An 18083-nucleotide genomic window follows, 5' to 3' on the forward strand; every position below is an offset into this window, starting at 1 on the left:
ATCTTGGAGAGTCTCCATTGCTCCTTTTATTTTTAAACAAGGATTTCTCCTAGGATACAAAAGGCCAGTTGAATGAATACATAACACTTGGCTGATTCATTGCTTTTGTGAACAAAAATAGCCAGTGAACCACAAACCAAGAAGTAGTCTTTGTGCTTTAATTTTAAAATGTCTTAATGAATCATTTTGAAATTTAAAAAAGAGGTAGAGAGAAAATTAGAAAGGGAACATCATGGTTCCTTTTCAATAACCAAAGGGCTCTTCCAGGGAAAAGGAATTCGATTTCTTCTGCTTGACCACAGAGGTCCAGACAAGAAGCAGTGGGTAAAAAGAAAGAGATCTGGGGCTGATATAAGGCAGTATTCTCCAATGGTAGGTGCTTAATAAGTGTTTATCTGATTGACTTAATCAAAAGCATCCCAAGAAGGAATGGGTGGCCAAAGGAATGGAAGGACATGAATCCCTCTTCATCCAAGTCATCCAAGTCAAGGCTACACGACCAGGTAATGGGTAGATGGCCTTGAGGATTCTTGTTCAGATTGGGGTTGACCTAGATGGCCTCTGAAGTCCTTCCTAGATCTATAGAACACGCCACTCACTCTGCTGAGCTGACTTTCGTTGTGCTCGAACTATAAGCAGAATATTGTGTCCAAAATGAAGAGTTTGGCCGAGTGATAAAGGCTTGGTAAAAAAAGGAAGGAGGAAGGAAGCCCCCCATCATTTGAAAACAAGCTTTGCTCCCAGCCCCACCGTTAAAACGAGAAGATTTACGGGTTCTTCTGATCACCACGATGACCAGGCACAGCTCCAGAGGACCAGTGATAAAGAATGCTAACTAAGCCCTGACGAAGAGAAAGGGATCAAAATGTGCACAACGAAACACTTGTTTTCCAATGTGACCAATTTTCCTTGGCAATGCATCTTGGTTTGTTTTTTCTAGGGAAGAGACAGGTAGTTGGGGATAGATGGGAGACAGAGGAAATATTAATTGTAATAAAAACAGATTGGCTGTTCTTTAAAGTACTCACATTAAGATTGGAAGTCCATACATTCCGAATCCATCCAGGGTCCTTCATCATTGGAATCTAAAATAAAATTTAAAAAGAGGAAACTGAGTCTCAGAAATAAGTTTACTATTCTTCCCCCAGCTACCTCAGTGGCACTAAAATGTCTATTATATCTAGATTTCAAAGTTCTGGAATCCCAAGATCTAGGAGTCTGGATAAGAAAGGCTGAAGACAGCACTGATCTCACAGGAGGTCTAAATTTATTGCCAAATATGTTAAGTTCCAGGTCACCCCTAACCCACCTCAAAGAGGCCTGGTCTCTTGTACAGAGCCACTGTTGTAAGAGGGAGAGCCCCGATGTCCAGAATTTCCAACCTTAAATAGACCCACCCCAAGAAAGGGGAAAGAGGCCCTCGTAGCCTAGAAGTCAAGGAACCTTGACTCCGGTCCTGGCTTGGACACTGACTAGCTTTCTCCACCTCTCAGAGCCTCCCTCATCTGTAAGTGCCAGGGCTGGGCGAGATGGCCACGGAGGTCTCTGCCAAGTCTCACATTCTGTGTTCTGAGGAGAATCCACCTTGATGCCAAACCTTCAGGTTTGCTCATGTTTCCATAACTACAGCTTTGTGAATTTGGATACAAAAGTATGATTAACTTCATTTTACAGAAGTAGAAACTGAGGCTGAGATCACTGAGAAACTTCCTGAGAATTCTGTAAACACAGACTTGGCGCTAGGAAGGATCTGGGTCCTCAAGTCCCTCCCAGCTCTCAAGTCTGTATTCTGAGTTCTAGTTTGTTCCATCTGTGATGTTCTCTGTTCTACAGGGCCTTCCAGTTCAGACAGTCTACATCCTAAGGTCTCTTTGAGCGCCAATATTCTACGCTTATGTTCTCTGTTCTAAGGTCCCTTCCAGCTGCTGCATTCTGTGTTCTACATTCCAAAGTCTCAGCACTAATGTTCTGTGTTCTAAGGTCAACTCTAATATTCCCAAGTCCTCTGAAAGCCCGTGCTCTTTCTCCCGGATCCTGCCACCTCCCAAGCTGGGCATTCAGAAACTGGCCAGGAATGGGCTGCAAGACCAACCTCGGCCGACTATCTTAAACTTGTCACCAGAAAATTAGCCACCAAGAAAGAATTTTTTTTAATTGCCAGCAACTCAAAAATAATTTTTCACTAAGTCCTAGAGGGCAGAACTCAGGGAGCAGGAGTGTCACTCATACTAAAGAAGCTCTCAAAATATGGAGCCTTGAGGCTGCAGCTGCAGAAAAGGCTGGGATCAATTCCAGAATATCACTAAAAAGGCTGAAGCAAGAGAAGGCAGCTTCGGTCTCTGCTCTCACCTTGGCTATTGCTCTCATTTGGGCCCAGAAGGATTTGCCATTGAACAATGTAATGGGGACGCATGAGCAGAATTGCCCTTACTGCTCAGAGAATGTCTTCCCACTGAGAGAAATAAGCCTCTTAATGGCTGCAGCAAACCAAGACAGCAGTAGGAGGGGGCTCCTGCATTAATTAATTCGTTAATTTATTAATTTAATAGGAGAGGCAGCTTTTGGGTGTCTCTTTCTTCCATCTTCTTTAGGAAGTTTGGCAACTAATTTTCCTTTGAGAGGCTAGAAGAGGGATACAAATTAGATAGATAGATAGATAGATAGATAGATAGATAGATAGATAGATAGATAGATAGATAGATAGATAGATGGATGGATGGATGGATGGATGGATGGATGGATGGATGGATAGATAGATAGATAGATAGATAGATAGATAGATAGATAGATAGATAGGTAGATAGATAGATAGATAGGTAGACAGATAAATGGATGATAGACAGACAGATGGACAGACAGATGGATGGATAGATAGATAGAGATAGATAAATAGTTACATACATACATAGAGACAGACAGACAGACAGACAGATAGTTGTATGGACAGATAGATAGATGCATAGATAGAAGGACAGACAGATAGAAAGACAGACAGACAATGATAGAGTAAAAAGGAATTATTTATTACTTTCTTAATTTAATGAGGGACCTGGAGGTCCTCTTACCATAGAGATGTGTAGGGATTAACCAGCTCACAGTGACAGTAAGTATATACTATAGAGACAGGAAGTGAGATAGGAATAGGTGATAAAAGGAGTCAGTTGCTGACAGTTGACGATCAGTTGCTGACAGTTAGGGCTGGCAGTTCTAGGGAAGTTGGCTGCTGAGCCTGTGTTGGGTTGGTGGTTGGCATTTAGTTGCTAGAATATAAAGACAGGTCTGAGCTTACTGAGAGGGCTTTTAGGCTTCAGGCTTTAGAGGGCTTTTTTACATTTTCTGGGTTGGGAGGTGGCTGATCTTCTTTGACAGACATAATTAGGGTTCTAGTGAACACTGATTAGGTTGGTTTTGATTGGGCTGGATTGGGTTGGAACTTTGTGGGGTGGTTGTTATTAGCAGTAGTTATAAGCAGTTATAGGTAGATATAGACAGTTTTAGGTAGTAATTATAGGTAGTTATAGGATAACTAATATAGACATTAGGAAATTTTCTTTCTCTACCTCTTTCCTATGTTTCTCTCCTTTACTATATTCATTTTACTATATTATTTTACTATCTCTATTTTCATTAAACTAAATTGTTAATTGTTAAAAGCTGCTAGAAGTTTTCTTTTCTCTGGCTTGAAGGAATAATATTAATTTACAATTCTACTATATTCTCATTAAAACTTCAATTATTAAAGCTGCTTTCTAATTTTGTCAAATTCCTAATTTAACCCTTACAATAGATAGATAGATAGATAGATAGATAGATAGATAGATAGATAGAAAGGAAAAAGGAAAGAAAGAAAGAAAGAAAGAAAGAAAGAAAGAAAGAAAGAAAGAAAGAAAGAAAGAAAGATAGATAGATGATTCCTACTCTCAAAGAGTGAGAGACAAAAGACCCCGACTCCCTCGAGAAGTCATAGCAAAACCAAAGCTGAGGGGCAGCTGGGTGGCTCAGTGGATGGAGAGCCAGGCCTAGAGACGGGAGGTCCTAGGTTCAAATCTGGCCTCTGACACTTCCCAGCTGTGTGACCCTGGGCAAGTCACTTGACCCCCATTGCCTACCCTGACCACTCTTCTGCCTTGGAATCAATACACAGTATTGACTCCAAGATGGAAGGAAAGGGTTTAAAAAAAAACGCTGAGAGATTCCCTCAACTGTGGCAAAGGGAGAGAATGCAGCATACCAGCCCCATAGCCCAGCTGTAGTTCTTGGGGAAGAAAAGTTCTATTTTGAACCATTTCTCGAGATGGGCCCTTTTGCTGCTATTTCAGGCCCTTGCGAAATATTTGGTTATTTTGCAGTAAAATCAGGGATCAGGAATCCAGATGTTCTGGACCATCACTCGGATTCTTCCAGGCACACAGCAAATGAAAGTCACGTTCCCCAGCAGCCCTCTTGGAGGACAATAGTGAGATTGAGTTGCTTTTCACGAGGTGGTCTAGGCTTCCCGCCAACAGCTGGAAGTCATGGTGTTTGTGCTGGCTCCTGGCTAAAAATGGGGTTTCAAGTGAAATAACCAACATGTGCTTTTTTCCTGATATAAAGAGAGCATTTGGCTGCAAGGAGCAGGGGAGGCAGAAAAACATCAAGAGAACTGGTCAGGCTTGGTGCTATAGAGAGTGTGTCACAAGGAACCAGGGCCTCCACAGTGCCCTTAGAGAAAAGGGGAAAACATGGCTAATGGGAGATAAAGACTGAACCCACGGTTGTGTGATCAAAGGCCTAAAAAATAAAGATGCTCCATATGTATGCTACTCAGAGAAAGTCTACCAGATACAAGGAATCGTGGCCTGTCAGATCTGGGGCAGCCCTCAGAGGAGATCTATTCCAATGAGCCCGTTTCACAGATGAGGAAACAGAGGGGAAGGGTCACACAACTGCTAAGTAGCCAACGGCAAACTGGAGCTAGGTCTTGCTGACTCTAAGGCCAGTCCCATCCCAATAGTGGTGCTGAACCTTCCCTGTTTCTCTCATTTCTCACACACTTAGTAACCTCCTTCTTTTGGAAGTCTTTATAAGCATTTGGATGCTACTTTGGAATTGTCTCTGGGCAAAGGAGGCCTGGGCAAAAGTGAGGAGTAGCCCTTGTATGGGCCATTCTCAGTGCTGGGTTCCAGGCATTTTTCAATGTGGACCCTGGCTCACTCTAACATTTCAGACACTCTGAGAGTGTCTAGACTCTGCCACTAGCTCCTTGGTCCTAGGAAAATCCCTTCACCTTGCTAGTTTCCTCATCTGAAAAATGGGGATGAGAATACTTGTACTGCCCCCTTGACTAGATCTTAGAAGGGAAATATTTTGTATTATAGATTTAAAGCTGGAAAGCAAGCTGGAACCATTTTACAGAGAACATGACTAAAGTCGTTCAGGTAATAAGGGGAAGAGCAAGGTTCAAACCCAAAGGCTCTGATGCATTCTTTCCACCAAGCCATGATGCCTCCCTTAATCATACTTCCTCCTCCTTCAGGTGCTAGATCAAGGGAGATCAGACTAGACCAGGCAAATATGTCAAATATGTCAAAGAATGGCCTATGTTGAAAGGATTATGGCAAAGTGGGCACACTGGTACATTGTTGGTAGAGCTGTGATTTGGTTCAAGTATTCAGTAAATCTTCTACAAAGAAAAGGACTGAGAGTTCCATCCTCCAATGGAATTCTTCTGCTGGATATATCCCCCAAGGACCATATATTTATTTAGAACTGTAAGGGACTTCAGAGTCCAACCCATCACATTCTGCAAATGGTATACATGATTTGCCTCAGGTCTAATGGGTGGCTGAGGGAGGATTTGAACTCAGATATTTCTGACCCCCATTCCCACAAGGCAGCTAGATGACACAATGGATAAAGTATCAAAATATTTGTTTGTTGCCTCAATGTCTGCGGAACATTTCTTTTCTTTCATTCTTCCTTTTAGATGTTTATTCTAAGAGATAATCGTCTGGGAAGGAGGGAGAGGATGGACATAACAAGAACTCTAGTGAGGATGCTGATATAAATAAAAGTTTATTTTTTTTTAACTTATGGCACCTCAGTTCCAGGTTTTCTCCTAATACAAAGGAACTGAGGAGCAAACGTGTGCACATGTTGTTTGCATCATCTGTTTTCAAGGGGGGAATGAATCTACACAAGCATCTCCTTGTATGGCAGTCGCCTGGCTCCTACTTCAGGAGCCATGCCTTTTAAAGGTCTCTCGCCCTGCAAAGAGTCACTCGAAGAAAAAACTAGACCCTATCGTCCTCCATGGTGTTGTTTTTTTAAATGCCAGAAACAGGGCGCTTAGTCATCCAGTAGTGCAGAACCCCTGAAGTCAATCCTTGCTACAAAGCCATAACCAGGGAGAGGCAGATGGAAGTTTGTCCTAGAGGGCCATGGTAGAGGGCTACATGGTCCTCCCAGTCTTTACACCTGGTTCTCCTCCACCAGATTATCCCACATAGCACAACCCCAATCCTTTGTCTAGTCTCAGGGCTGCCATCTCTTGATTCCTATTGCCATTGTTCCCCTTCCTCAGGGCTTGCCTTCTCCCTCCCACCCAAAGGAGCACAGAATGTCTTCTCTGTTGGAAGGGCCAATCTCTCTCCCAGTATAGCTAAACCCACAGTCACTGTCCTCCCTGCCATTCCATTAGCCTGTCTTTTGGGCCACTTCCACTCCCACCCTCAACCCCTTTTGCCCCCTATTCCTAGTTCAAAGTCACTTCTTGACACTTGTGTTACTGTAAAACAAATCCCTTAACCTCTCAGAGTTCAGAGAGTGAGCATTGTTCTCATCCCTAGCTTTGCCTTCTCAGCTCGGGGGAGCCTGGGCTTCTCTCCCAAGGGCTTCTCCCATAGCTACAACATGCAGCTAGAAATCCCAAGATTCTTCTTATGCCCAACCAACCACCAGGAGGCAGCCTACCAGGGGGCAGAGAGCATGGGCTCTGTAGGAAGAGAAGCTGTGTTGGAACCCCAAGGCTCTGAGTAACCTTAAGCAAGTGGGTAAAGTGCTTTGGACTCAGTGATTTTAAAGGTCCCAGCATTCTCCTGTATCTCAAACCCTACTCATTTACTAGAAGAGCTTGAGTAGGTCATATCCTCACTGAGGTTCACCTAAAATAAGGAGTGTGACAGAGACAAAGGTGAACAAGACATTGGGCACCAGAGTTCCTGGGTTCAAATTCATTCTGTTTGATGCTGTCTCTGTGGTCTTGGGTGAGTTGCTTTAACCCTCTGACCTTCAGTTTCCTCATCTGTAAACTGAGAATATTAGACTAGATTAGGAGTTCTTGGTCTTTTTTGTGGCATGGCCCCTTTGGCATTCTGGTAACAGTTGGGAATTTCTTCTCAGAAGAATATTTTCAAAAGCATAAAATAAAACACAGACAATTACAAAGGTAATCAATTCCATTGAAATAAAGCTATTAGATATAATATATACATATATATGTAAACTTAAGCTCACAGATCCCAGATTAAGACTGTTTGCACCAGATGATTGCTGAGATGTTTTCTACTCTAAAAGTTCCTATGGCTCCCTATTGCCTTCAAGAGGAAGTGTAAACTTCTATGATTCATATTTAAAGCCCTTCATTAGTAGGTCTCAGTCTACCTTTTCAGGCTAAATAAACATTACCCCCCTGAGGCACTCAGGCTTCGGTCACATTGACCTACTTACTATTCCTCCTCTCTTTCCTCCAAGCTTTTGCACAGGCCTCTCATTATTGCTAGGGCATGCTCTCTCCTCAGACCTTCTTGGTCTTAGAGTTCTCTAGTTCCCTCCAAGGCTCTGTTCCAGTGCCGCCTTCTGATTCTCCCAGCTTTTGTTATCTCTCCTCCAAATAACTGTGTATTTATTTTATAACTAGCCTGTGTTTGCTCATCTTTGATGTGCTAGATCTTTTCAGTAAAACAAAAAAATAAACACCTTATTTTGCTTCTATATTTCTATCTACAGGGCCTAACATAGTGCTGGGCACATAGTAGGTGCTTAAAAATGATTGTTAATTGGTGTTTTTTTTTTTATCTCTTCATGCTTTAACTCTGTGACAAGGAGAGAATAGTTTATCCATAGAGAACCTGGGGTCCTAGTGGACCTCAAGCTCAGCATAAGTCAAGAATATGAAGTGGCAGCTAGAAAAAAATGTAGCATTTTTCTTGGGCTGCTCTAACAGAGGCATCATACCCAGAATAAGGGAAAGGATAATCCTACAGGAATCGCAGCCACAACTACAAAAGTCCCAGAAAGGAAGATTCTGACCACCAAAGTCCTTGGCCATGACCAGTGGGGCAACATCAAAAGCTGACCTGATTTAATGAATGGAAATGACATTAAAGAGGAGGCCCAACCATCTGCTTTGCTGCTCCCTCCAAATAATGGGACCTTCCCACATGGCTTGCAGATAAAATCTCCTGTGTATGCTGTCTCCCCCCATTAGAATGGGAGCTCCTGGAAGGCAGGGACCACCTGGCTTTCCTATGTGTGTCCCCAGTTCTTAGCACAGTGCTTTGCTCAGAATAAGCACTGAATTAATGCTTCATTCATTCATTCATGTATTCATTCATTTATATACTAGTCTAGTTTCATGAATCAGAACTACTAAAATGCTTTATAAATGTTAATTCACCAACCCTCACGACCACCAGAGGAGGCAGGTGCTCTTATTATCTCCATTTTACTGGTGAGAAAACTGAGACTCATCCAAGATTATAGAAGTAGGAAGTGTCTGAGGCAGGACTGGAACCCAAATCTTCCTAACTCCTGGACTCAGTTTCCTTCTTCTTGGCACCAACCTGCCTTGGCCCTCAGGTTCCCTATCTGTAAAATGAATAGGACAGCTGGGTGGCATCATGGATAGAGCAACTGAGCCTTGAGTTATGAAGACCTAAGTTTGAATCTGGCCTCAGACACTTATTAACTGTGTGACCCTGAGCAAGTCACTTAACCTCTCTTTGCCTCAGTTTCTTCATCCGCCCAATGCGCCAGACAAGGAAATAACAAACCATTCTAGTGTCTTCACTAAGAAAACCCTGAAGGGGGTCACAAAGAATTGAACACGATTGAAAAACAACTGAACAACAACAAAATGAATAGCCTGGACTCGATTCCAAAAGTCCCTTCTTAGTCCCAACAAAGATCTAAGCACAGAATCAGAGTTTCAGAGCTGAAAGAAAAGACACTCGAAGGTCCTGGGTTCCAACCTCAGTCTGGGCTCCAACCCCCGTACCTGAACCCTTTTAGTGCACCAGCAGGGCTCACTGGACAGGACCCTGGGCTAGGAGGCCTGCCTCAGAAACTCCCTAGCTGGGTGGCCCCAGGTGAGACCCTAAACCTCTCTTTGCCTCAGTTTCCTCATCTATAAAATGAAAAAAAAAATAATGGCCCCAACCTCCCAGAATAATCAGGAGGCTCAAATGAGATAATATGTTTATAGCAGTCTCCAAATCTCCAAGGGCTGCCTATGTGCGATCTAGCATCCTCATCATCATTTTTATTAACTTCTCTGAGTCTCGGTTTCCACATCTATAAAATGGGTATAATTATGCTAAAGGCATACCACAGGGCTGTGGCGAAGGTCGAATGATCTCATGTAAGGGAATGACTTATAAACCTGAAAGTGCTAGAGAAGGACGGGTATTTGTTGTTGGTTTTGTTATTGTGCTTTGTGTCTCCTTAGAGCTAAAAACAAGACCTTGCTTCTAGTAGGTGCTGAATAAAGGTTTTCTGATGAAAAGGAAGGAAGGAAGGATGACTCATGTCATTCCAACCAAGCCCCAGCGTTCCTTCCTCAAGCACTTCCTTGTCCTCCAAGCCCTCGGGCTGAGGGACTCTCCTCTGCCTCCTTGGCTCGCCTCCCACCTCCCATCACTCATCAAAATGTCATCCAACGTGTGACAGTGCCCCGAAACCGTAGTCATCATGAGTGGACTTAATGCTGGAGCCCAAGCTGGAGAGATGGAGCCCCGCCAAGAAAGAGGCGGAAGAGAGGAGCAGAGGTGTGCCCAGGATCACCCCCTCTTTCAGCCATGCTTCACTCGTCCACCATCTTTGGGTTGGGCACCTACTCTCTTCCCATCGTCTCCTTCCAAATCCGCTCTGGTCCCCCTCCCCAGGGTGGATGCTCTCCGCCATTGGAATGTCGGCTTCGGGAGGGCAGGGGCCGTGGTGTCTTGTATCCCCTCCCCAGCACTCAGCCCAATGCCCGGCCAGAGGAAACTCTGGAAGATGCTTTTTCCTTCCTTCTTTCATCTGCAGACCAGAGCAGTGTATGCAAGCAGCCACGGATGGGTTCCGAGGCCCCCTTTTGGAAGGAATGCCGACTTCAACGCAATCCTAAATAAAGAATTGGCTCAGAGGTCCCGGGGTGGCAGCTGGAAAGGATTCCTGGAGGCCCTAGATCACGGGCCGTAGATTTAAATCCAGAAGGAACTGTAGAGGTTATTTAGTCCAACCTGTTCCTTTTACAGGGAGGGAAACTGAGGCCCACAGAGGTTAAGGAACTTGTCCAAGGCCACACAGATAGTAAGCAGCAAAGGCAAGGTTGAATTCAACAAATATAGTCCTCTTTCCACAACACCACATTAACAATAAGCTGGAGGTGGGGCAGCTAGGTGACCCAGTGGACCGAGAGAGGAAGAATCAGTGGCCTCAGACACTTCCTAGCTGTGTGACCCTGGGCAGGTCACTTAACCCCCATGGCCTAGCCCTTAATGCTCTTCTGCCTTAGAACCAATTCACAGAAGGGAAGGTTTAAAAAAAAAAAAAGCAGTAAGGGGGGCACAATTTTGTTTCTTAAATCTCGAGACTCACTTTTAAGCTGGTAAAGGAAATAATTTGGTTTTAATGGAAAGATTGCGGAACTTTCCCACTAATTTACAGTCATGGGTGCTCAGTTCAAATCTTGTTCCCATCACTTAACCCTGTGTGATCTTGGGTAGGTCCCTTCCCCTCCTGGGCCTCAGTTTCCTCGCCTGTAAAATGAAGAGGGTGGACTAGAAGCCTGGGAGAAGCCTGTAGACCTGGGAGGAGCCTTGAGTGTCTCTTCTAGACACTGCATATGTCGTCCCATGATGCTCTACTAAGCGTGTCAGACAGCAGACTCTCCCGAGCATCTTCTCTTTCGGCTTCTCTAACCCGGCCCCTCCCAGGAATGCAGGACATCATGAAGTCATTTGCTCATCGTTCACGGACCGGCTCATGTGCCAGAAGGAACGACTGCACAGAAAACATCCATCAGCCGCACAAAACGGGGCAGTGGTGAAGCCGGGCGAGCCCCCGAGAGGGGAGGCGTGTCAGGAACTTTGCCTCCGAAGCACCAAGCCGCCAGGAGACGCGGCCTGAAGACAATCCCAGCCACGAGTCTCTGATTCGGCCTCTGTCACCTGCCGGTGGAAGTCTGAGCAGGAGGCCCCTGGGGGGAAGCAGGAAGCCCCAGGATTAAGGGGCCGCCCCAAAGCCGGAAAGAAGGGGATGGACTCGAAGGTGAGGCAAAGTGGGGGAAGCTTCGGAATCTGAGGACTCGGACTCGAATCCCAGCTCTGATCTTTTGGCCCTTCGGGTAAGTCATCTCCTCTGTGAGGGACTCAGTTTCCCCATATGTAAAATGCAGATAATAATCACACCTCCCTCCCAGGACGGTGGCGAGGATCCGAGAAGGACACGCTGTAAAGCTCTGCAGACGTTAGCGGCTGGCTCTCATCATGCTTCCACCCAGCACATCCCTCACACCTCCTGCTCCCCCTCGCGACAGGTCGGGCCAACATCCTTGTAAGGCCTGGCCGATGGGTTCGAGGCCATCTTCAGAAGCGTTAGTATGTGGGGAGCTGGTGAAGCCCTTGGACCGTCCTCTTGTTACCCCTCAGGTCTGCTGCATGACCCTCTTCCGTGGTTCTTAAGTGCCACGGCCGATGCCAGCGGCGTCCCTCCTCGTACCCAAGTCACCATCGGTGAAACGTTTCGCTCTCCTCACCCTGAAAGGCCCGCTTCTGCCGCCCCACGGCCATGGTTATTCTGGTCCTTCGAGGATCGTGGCCGCCCCTGACTCAGGACCGCACAGCCTCCCAAGGAGAAGGGGGACATCAAAACGGGGGCCAAGCTCAGGGGCAGAAAAGCCTCTGGACAGTTGTCCGGGCTACAAAATCCAGTCCTGCTCTTCTCTTCTTCCTACTCAGTTCTGGATCCCACCGAGCCCCCGTCTTCAGGGCTCACCCAAGACCAAGGCACTGATGAACCAACTCAGTGCTATCAGGAAATCCTGGATTTAGGGCTAGAACCAATGGAAGAAGCCATCAAGTTCAACCCATTTCCCATATCACAGATTGGGAAATTGAGACCCGGAGAAATTAGTTATATGACTTGACCAGGACCATAAAGATAGTGTCTGAGGCAGGATTCAAACTCGGGTCTCCCTGGACGCCAAGTCTGGGGCTCTGTATCTGCTAGACTGCTTAGCTGCCTCCAATGATGATGGACAATTAGGAGAAGGCTTCTGTTTCTCTCCCACATTGCATTGGAAGGGACAGAATAAGGGTGGCTTCTAGGCCCTGCGTGTCCGAGACGGGTCAGGAGGTGCCTCTCCATCTTGGATGAACTCAAACATGCTGAAGGCCTCGTAGTAGGTGGGATTTCTGAGTCACCGGCAGGGATCGTCAAATGACTAGAGGAGAGAAGCGCCGCCATACTGGAGAACGGCTACAGTAACGAGCACAGATGGAAAGTCTAGAGCAGGGATTCCCCAAGTGGGCGCCAGCGCCCCCTGGTGGCTGCTGCAGCAATCCAGGAGGCGGTGGCGGCCACAGGCGCATTGATCTTTCCTATTAATTGCTATTAACATTAAAAAAATTTCATTTCCAGGGGGCTGAGGAATATTTTTCTGGAAAGGGGGCGGCAGGCCAAAACAGTTTGGGAGCCGCTGCTCTAGAGCTTCTAAGGTTCACAAAGTCCTTTTCTGACATGATACCGGTGGACCCTCACCTCGATGCAGTGGGAAGGACCCTAAAGACATTCTAAGCCCATTTTACAGAGGAGAAATAGATGCTCGGTGAGATGAAGTGACTTGTCCAAAGTCATTCTCAGTCTGAGAAGTAGAAGATGAATCCACGGCTTTCGGATTCCAAGCCCGGGGCTTCGCTCGCTCTCCCAGGCTATTGGATGGGTTCCAATAATCCCAATAACAGAAGAGAATGGAATTCACAAACTTATCTTGAATTTCTAGCAAAATTCTGGAATGGACGATGCGAAGGCCAGTTAGCAATGGCAAGAGAACGCGGTGATCACACAGAATCAGCGCGGCTTCCTGAAAAACCGAGCACGCCAAGCCAACGTCAGCCTATTTTTATTTCATTTTATGGCTCAAAGCCTCGGTGATATATTCCACTCTTCACTCACCCCCAGCCTTCCACATCCAAGCTGCTCCCTAGCTGGGTCTCGGCATCTATCGATACCTCCCCCTTCTCTCTTCTGACCCGGCCAGCCCCTCACCCCAGAACTGGGGCAAGAGCTGCTTGGGAGTCTGCCTGCCTCCGGTCTTCCCATCCCACCTCAGGCTAGTCCATCCTCCATTTGGTCACTAAAGGGATTTTCCTAAAGCACAGGTTGAGCCACTCCAGGGGCTCCCTATTGCCACCAGGATCAAACACAAAATCTTGTTTGGCATTCAAAGCCTTCACTAACCTGCCCCCTCTTCCATTTGCAGGTTTCTTATAGATTAAACCCTTCACCCAAATGGCTTCAACCAAGTGACTTCCCGGCTGTCCCTCACACATGACCCTCCATCTCCTGATTCCATGCTTGCCTACTGCCTGCCCATCCCTAGAACAGCCTCCCTCCTCGCCTCCCCCTCTCATCTTCAAGGACTTCCTCCAAGGCCCAGCTTGAACACGACCTTCAGCAAGACGCCTTTCCCAGGCTTACTCCCCGTCCCCATTCATACGGCACACACGCACACACACACACACACACACACACACACACACACACACACGTGATCATCGCTATTTGTTGTTTGATGGTCTCCATCGTGTCCAATTTCCCATGGCCCGTTGGGGGGTTTCTGGACAGAGATGATGGAGTAGTTTGGAGGCACAGAGTGCTTTCCCTCCCTTAGGGCAGTGCCTGGTGCACAGGAAGCATTTAATCACTGCTCGTTGACTCGACTTGACCATTCCGTCAGACCACTTGATCACAAGAGTGCTGGAAACCTAATTGCTCTGGAATCTCCCAAAGCACTCCTCAAAGGCCCTGCAACTATTCCTGGGGACTAGCGTGATGTGGAGATGAAAATTAATATGCAAAGTGTTAAATATTACATTTATGAATACTTTATTAATCATAAACTAACAGAGACCTAACTAAACCTTGGACTTCATCCCCCATGAGGCCTTCGTTTAAAATCTCCATTTATGCAGTGAGCCACAAGGGTTAACTGATAATACAGTTGTGTGGGACTGCAGGTGGATGGACTCAAAGCATTTTCACTAATGGTCCAAGTTCTGCTCTGGAATACTCTAGAGTTCTTCCTATACTCGGCTTGGGCTGGTTAATAGTGTCAGCAGTGACTTGGAGAAAGGCTGAACTGGCAGGTGGATCAAATCTGCCGATGGGTGGATGGATGGATGGATGGATGGATGGATGGATGGATGGATGGATGGATGGATGGGTGGGTGGATGGGTGGATGGGTGGATGGATGGATGGATGGATGGGTGGATGGATGGATGGGTGGGTGGATGGGTGGATGGATGGATGGATGGATGGATGGGTGGATGGATGAGTGAATGAGTGGAAGGATGGGTGGGCGGATGGATGGGTGGATGGGTGGATGGGTGGATGGGTGGATGGATGGGTGGGTGGATGGATGGATGGATGACCCCTTGCCAGGAGGCATACCAGTCCAGCATCTCTGCCAAGAAAATCCCAAATAGGGCCACAAAGAGTTGGATGGGATCCGGGGGGCAGCTGGGTTGCTCAGTGGATTGAGAGTCAGGCCTAGAGACGGGAGGTCCTGGGTTCAAATCTGATGTCAGACAAGACACTTCCCAGCTATATGATCCTGGGCAAGTCACTTGACCCTCATTGCCCACCCTTACCTGTCTTCCACCTAAGAGCCAATACACAGAAGTTAAGGGTTTAAAAAAATTTTTTTTTAATTGGATGCTATAGAAATGACTGAGAGTCAGGCTCCAAAAGAACTTGACAGGACAAATTGAATAAGATAAAATATTAGAGGGGAGGAAAGGCAAGCACTTTGCCACTTACTTTGCTATAAAATGCAAGGTCTTTCCCTTGAGTAAAACAAAATAAATACCATGAGTTTATTAGACAGCGTTTGTGTGAGAAGGATGAGGCTGTAAACTCGATACGAGTCGATGGTACAAGATGTTAGAAAATGTCTGGGACCCTGGAAGGAGTTCTGAGAGGCCGAGCTACCAGGACTAAGGAAGGCTCAGTCCCCGAGTCGGCCACACTGCTGAAGAGCCCGCATCTGTTCTGGATATCTCACGGCCATTATGAAGGCATTTTCTCTACGTGAAACATATCCAGGGACATCTACCTAGTGTCAGCCTATTCTGTTGTCCATTAAACATTTCGGAACATCGCCCAAAGCATCGCTCTTCTTGTTGTTTTGGGTGCTCTCGATGCGTGGCCCATTGTCCCTCCTCAGGCCCACCTCCTGGTCCTCTGGCTGCCTCCTGGTCCCAGTCAACTCCCACCTTCTACAACAAGAAGCCTTTCCCCTCTCTTCATTTTAGTGCCTTCTCTAGACTAAAATCTGTTGATTTTTCCTACTTGTCCTGCCAATAGCTTGTTTGTACTCATTTTTTTAAACCTTCACCTTCCATCTTAGAATCACTACTGTGTGTTGGCTCCAAGGCAGAAGAGTCATAAAGGTGGGCAATGGGGGTCAAGTGACTTGCCCAGGGTCACACAGCTAGGAAGTGTCTGAGGTCAGATTTGAACCCAAGACCTCCTGTCCCTAGGCCTGGCTCTCAATCCAATGAGCCATCCAGCTGCCCCCCTGTTTGTACCCATTTGTTTGGGATTGAGGGATTCCTCCCAGACTGCCCAGCTCAAAGGCAGCAGTGACTTGGAGGAGAGTCCACAGGTCTGGGTACAAACACGTTTGCACAAACACAGGCCAATGACGACAGCCTCCCAGGGCCAGGCTACACACTGTGCTGTTCCCGACTTCTGAGAAGAGGCCAGGGAGCCACAGCACCGCTGCTGACATGAAGGAAGGCAGGATTTCCTGGTCCCCCTTGACCTCTTGTACTGACTTTTCCACGAAAGCAGCTGAGGAGGGATGAAGGGAAGAGTGGGGGGTGGCTGCTGGGGGGTTGTGGTGGGGATCGAGCGAGCTCCTGTTTGTCCAGAGCCTCTGGGTGCCAGGCAAATGTTAGCTATTTTTAGCAGGCAAATGGGTGTCCGTCAGCATTCCAGGAACTTCCGATTATGAAAATTAGACAGAGCTCTGCGGAGAAGAATGGCGGGGCTAGAATGCCAGAGACAGAAGAGACCTCAAAACACGGAATGCTGAGGGGGTTCGTGGGCTTTAGAACAAAGCGGGGAGGGTCCTGAGAACATGGAACCCAGAACGCCAGAGCGGGGAGGAACCCAGAACGTAGAGCGTGGGCCATCCCAAAGTGGAAGGGGCCACCTTGGCAGGTCTCTGGCTGCCATTTGTAAGAGCTGATAACGTGCTTCTACATCATTATGTACATGTTGTTCCCTCCTGAGGCCATGAGCGCCTGCCCAGCAATGATGGCCCCTTTGCCCTTCTAGACATCCCCAGCACGGAACACAAGGAAGCCTTCGTCCATGCTGGTTGACTACCTGGCTGGCTAATGGCTCCTCAATAGAGACCTATTAAAGGGGGTTCTAAAAGCCTAAGTAAGAGCCGAGAAGGTGCTAAAATAGGGTGCTTTGGTCCAGGATTCAGCTGGAGTCAAGAAATCTGGCCTCAGACACTTATTAACTGTATGACCCTGGACAGGTCACTTCACCTCTCCTTGCCTCAGTTTCCCACACTGTAAAATGGAGATAACAATAGTGCCTACCTCCCATAAAATGACATCGTATTTGTAAAGCACTTAACACAGTGCCTGGCTCATAGCGAGCACTACACAAATGTCAGCTATTATTTCTTCTTCGGCTTAAAGCATTTTGCAAACCTTAAAGCATTCTGTAAAAGTAGCTCTTCTTGCCATTATCATGATTCTCAGGTGAATGCTGAAAAGCAGAGCTGAACTGAGTGTTACTAAGACAGAAAGTAAAGGGTTAAAAAGAAGCCAAAATCCAGGGCTGGCTTTGAGGTCTGAGTTAATCACTTCTGTGGCCCTCAGTCTCTTCATCTGTAAAACAGGAGCGATGACACCTTTTTCCTTCCCTCCCTCACAGGAGCTATTGTGGGCAAAGGGCAGAGCTCTGAAAATGAAATCTATTATTAAATATTATTCTGCCCGATGCACCCCCAGCGGTGGCCCAGAAGGCTGTTCAGACACAATGTTCTGGGGGGAGACTCACTGTCCCTTTTGGCGTTATTTGGGGGCCCGTCACCTGCCAGGCATTCGTGACTGGACAAAGACGGGAAATCTGACCCTTCCTGTCAGAGCCATCCATTAGCAGTTCTGTGTTTGTCAACCAGCTATTAATACATGGAGCTTCCAGCGAGGGTCACGCCAGGCTAAGACCCCGTCTGGCCACGCAGCTCCTCCTCACTCTGTAGAGAGGTGAAACCAGGGCCTGAGCCTTCCCTTCCTTCCTGCTAAGAGAGAAGCTGTAGGAAATTCCCAGAAAGGACCTGGAAAGAGAGATGGTACAAGCAGTGCTGCCCTCATCCTGGACAGGAGGACACTGAGGCTGAGACAGAAACAGACTTGTCCAAGGTCACCCAGCAACCAAGACTCTGAAGTGGGATTCACACTCGGGTGTCCTGACAAGAGGAAAGGAAAATGAGAGAAAGAGAAAAGAGGGGAAGGAAGGAAGGAAGGAAGGAAGGAAGGAAGGAAGGAAGGAAGGAAGGAAAGAAGGAAGGAAGGAAGGAAGGAAGGAAGGAAGG

General features: G+C 46.8%; 1 protein-coding gene across 1 annotated transcript in view; it reads right to left on the reverse strand.

Annotated features, from left to right (window-relative positions):
- The window catches only part of LPIN1 (lipin 1), a 115552-nt gene that overhangs the window by 78675 nt on the left and 18794 nt on the right, over window positions 1–18083 (reverse strand). Inside the window, exon 2 of the mRNA XM_044659246.1 lies at window positions 1029–1085. Within this exon, the coding sequence (XP_044515181.1) occupies window positions 1029–1085 (57 nt within the window). The remainder of the gene's footprint in view (window positions 1–1028; window positions 1086–18083) is intronic.

This window comes from Gracilinanus agilis, chromosome 2, assembly GCF_016433145.1.
Source record: "Gracilinanus agilis isolate LMUSP501 chromosome 2, AgileGrace, whole genome shotgun sequence".
Lineage (NCBI taxonomy): Eukaryota > Metazoa > Chordata > Mammalia > Didelphimorphia > Didelphidae > Gracilinanus > Gracilinanus agilis.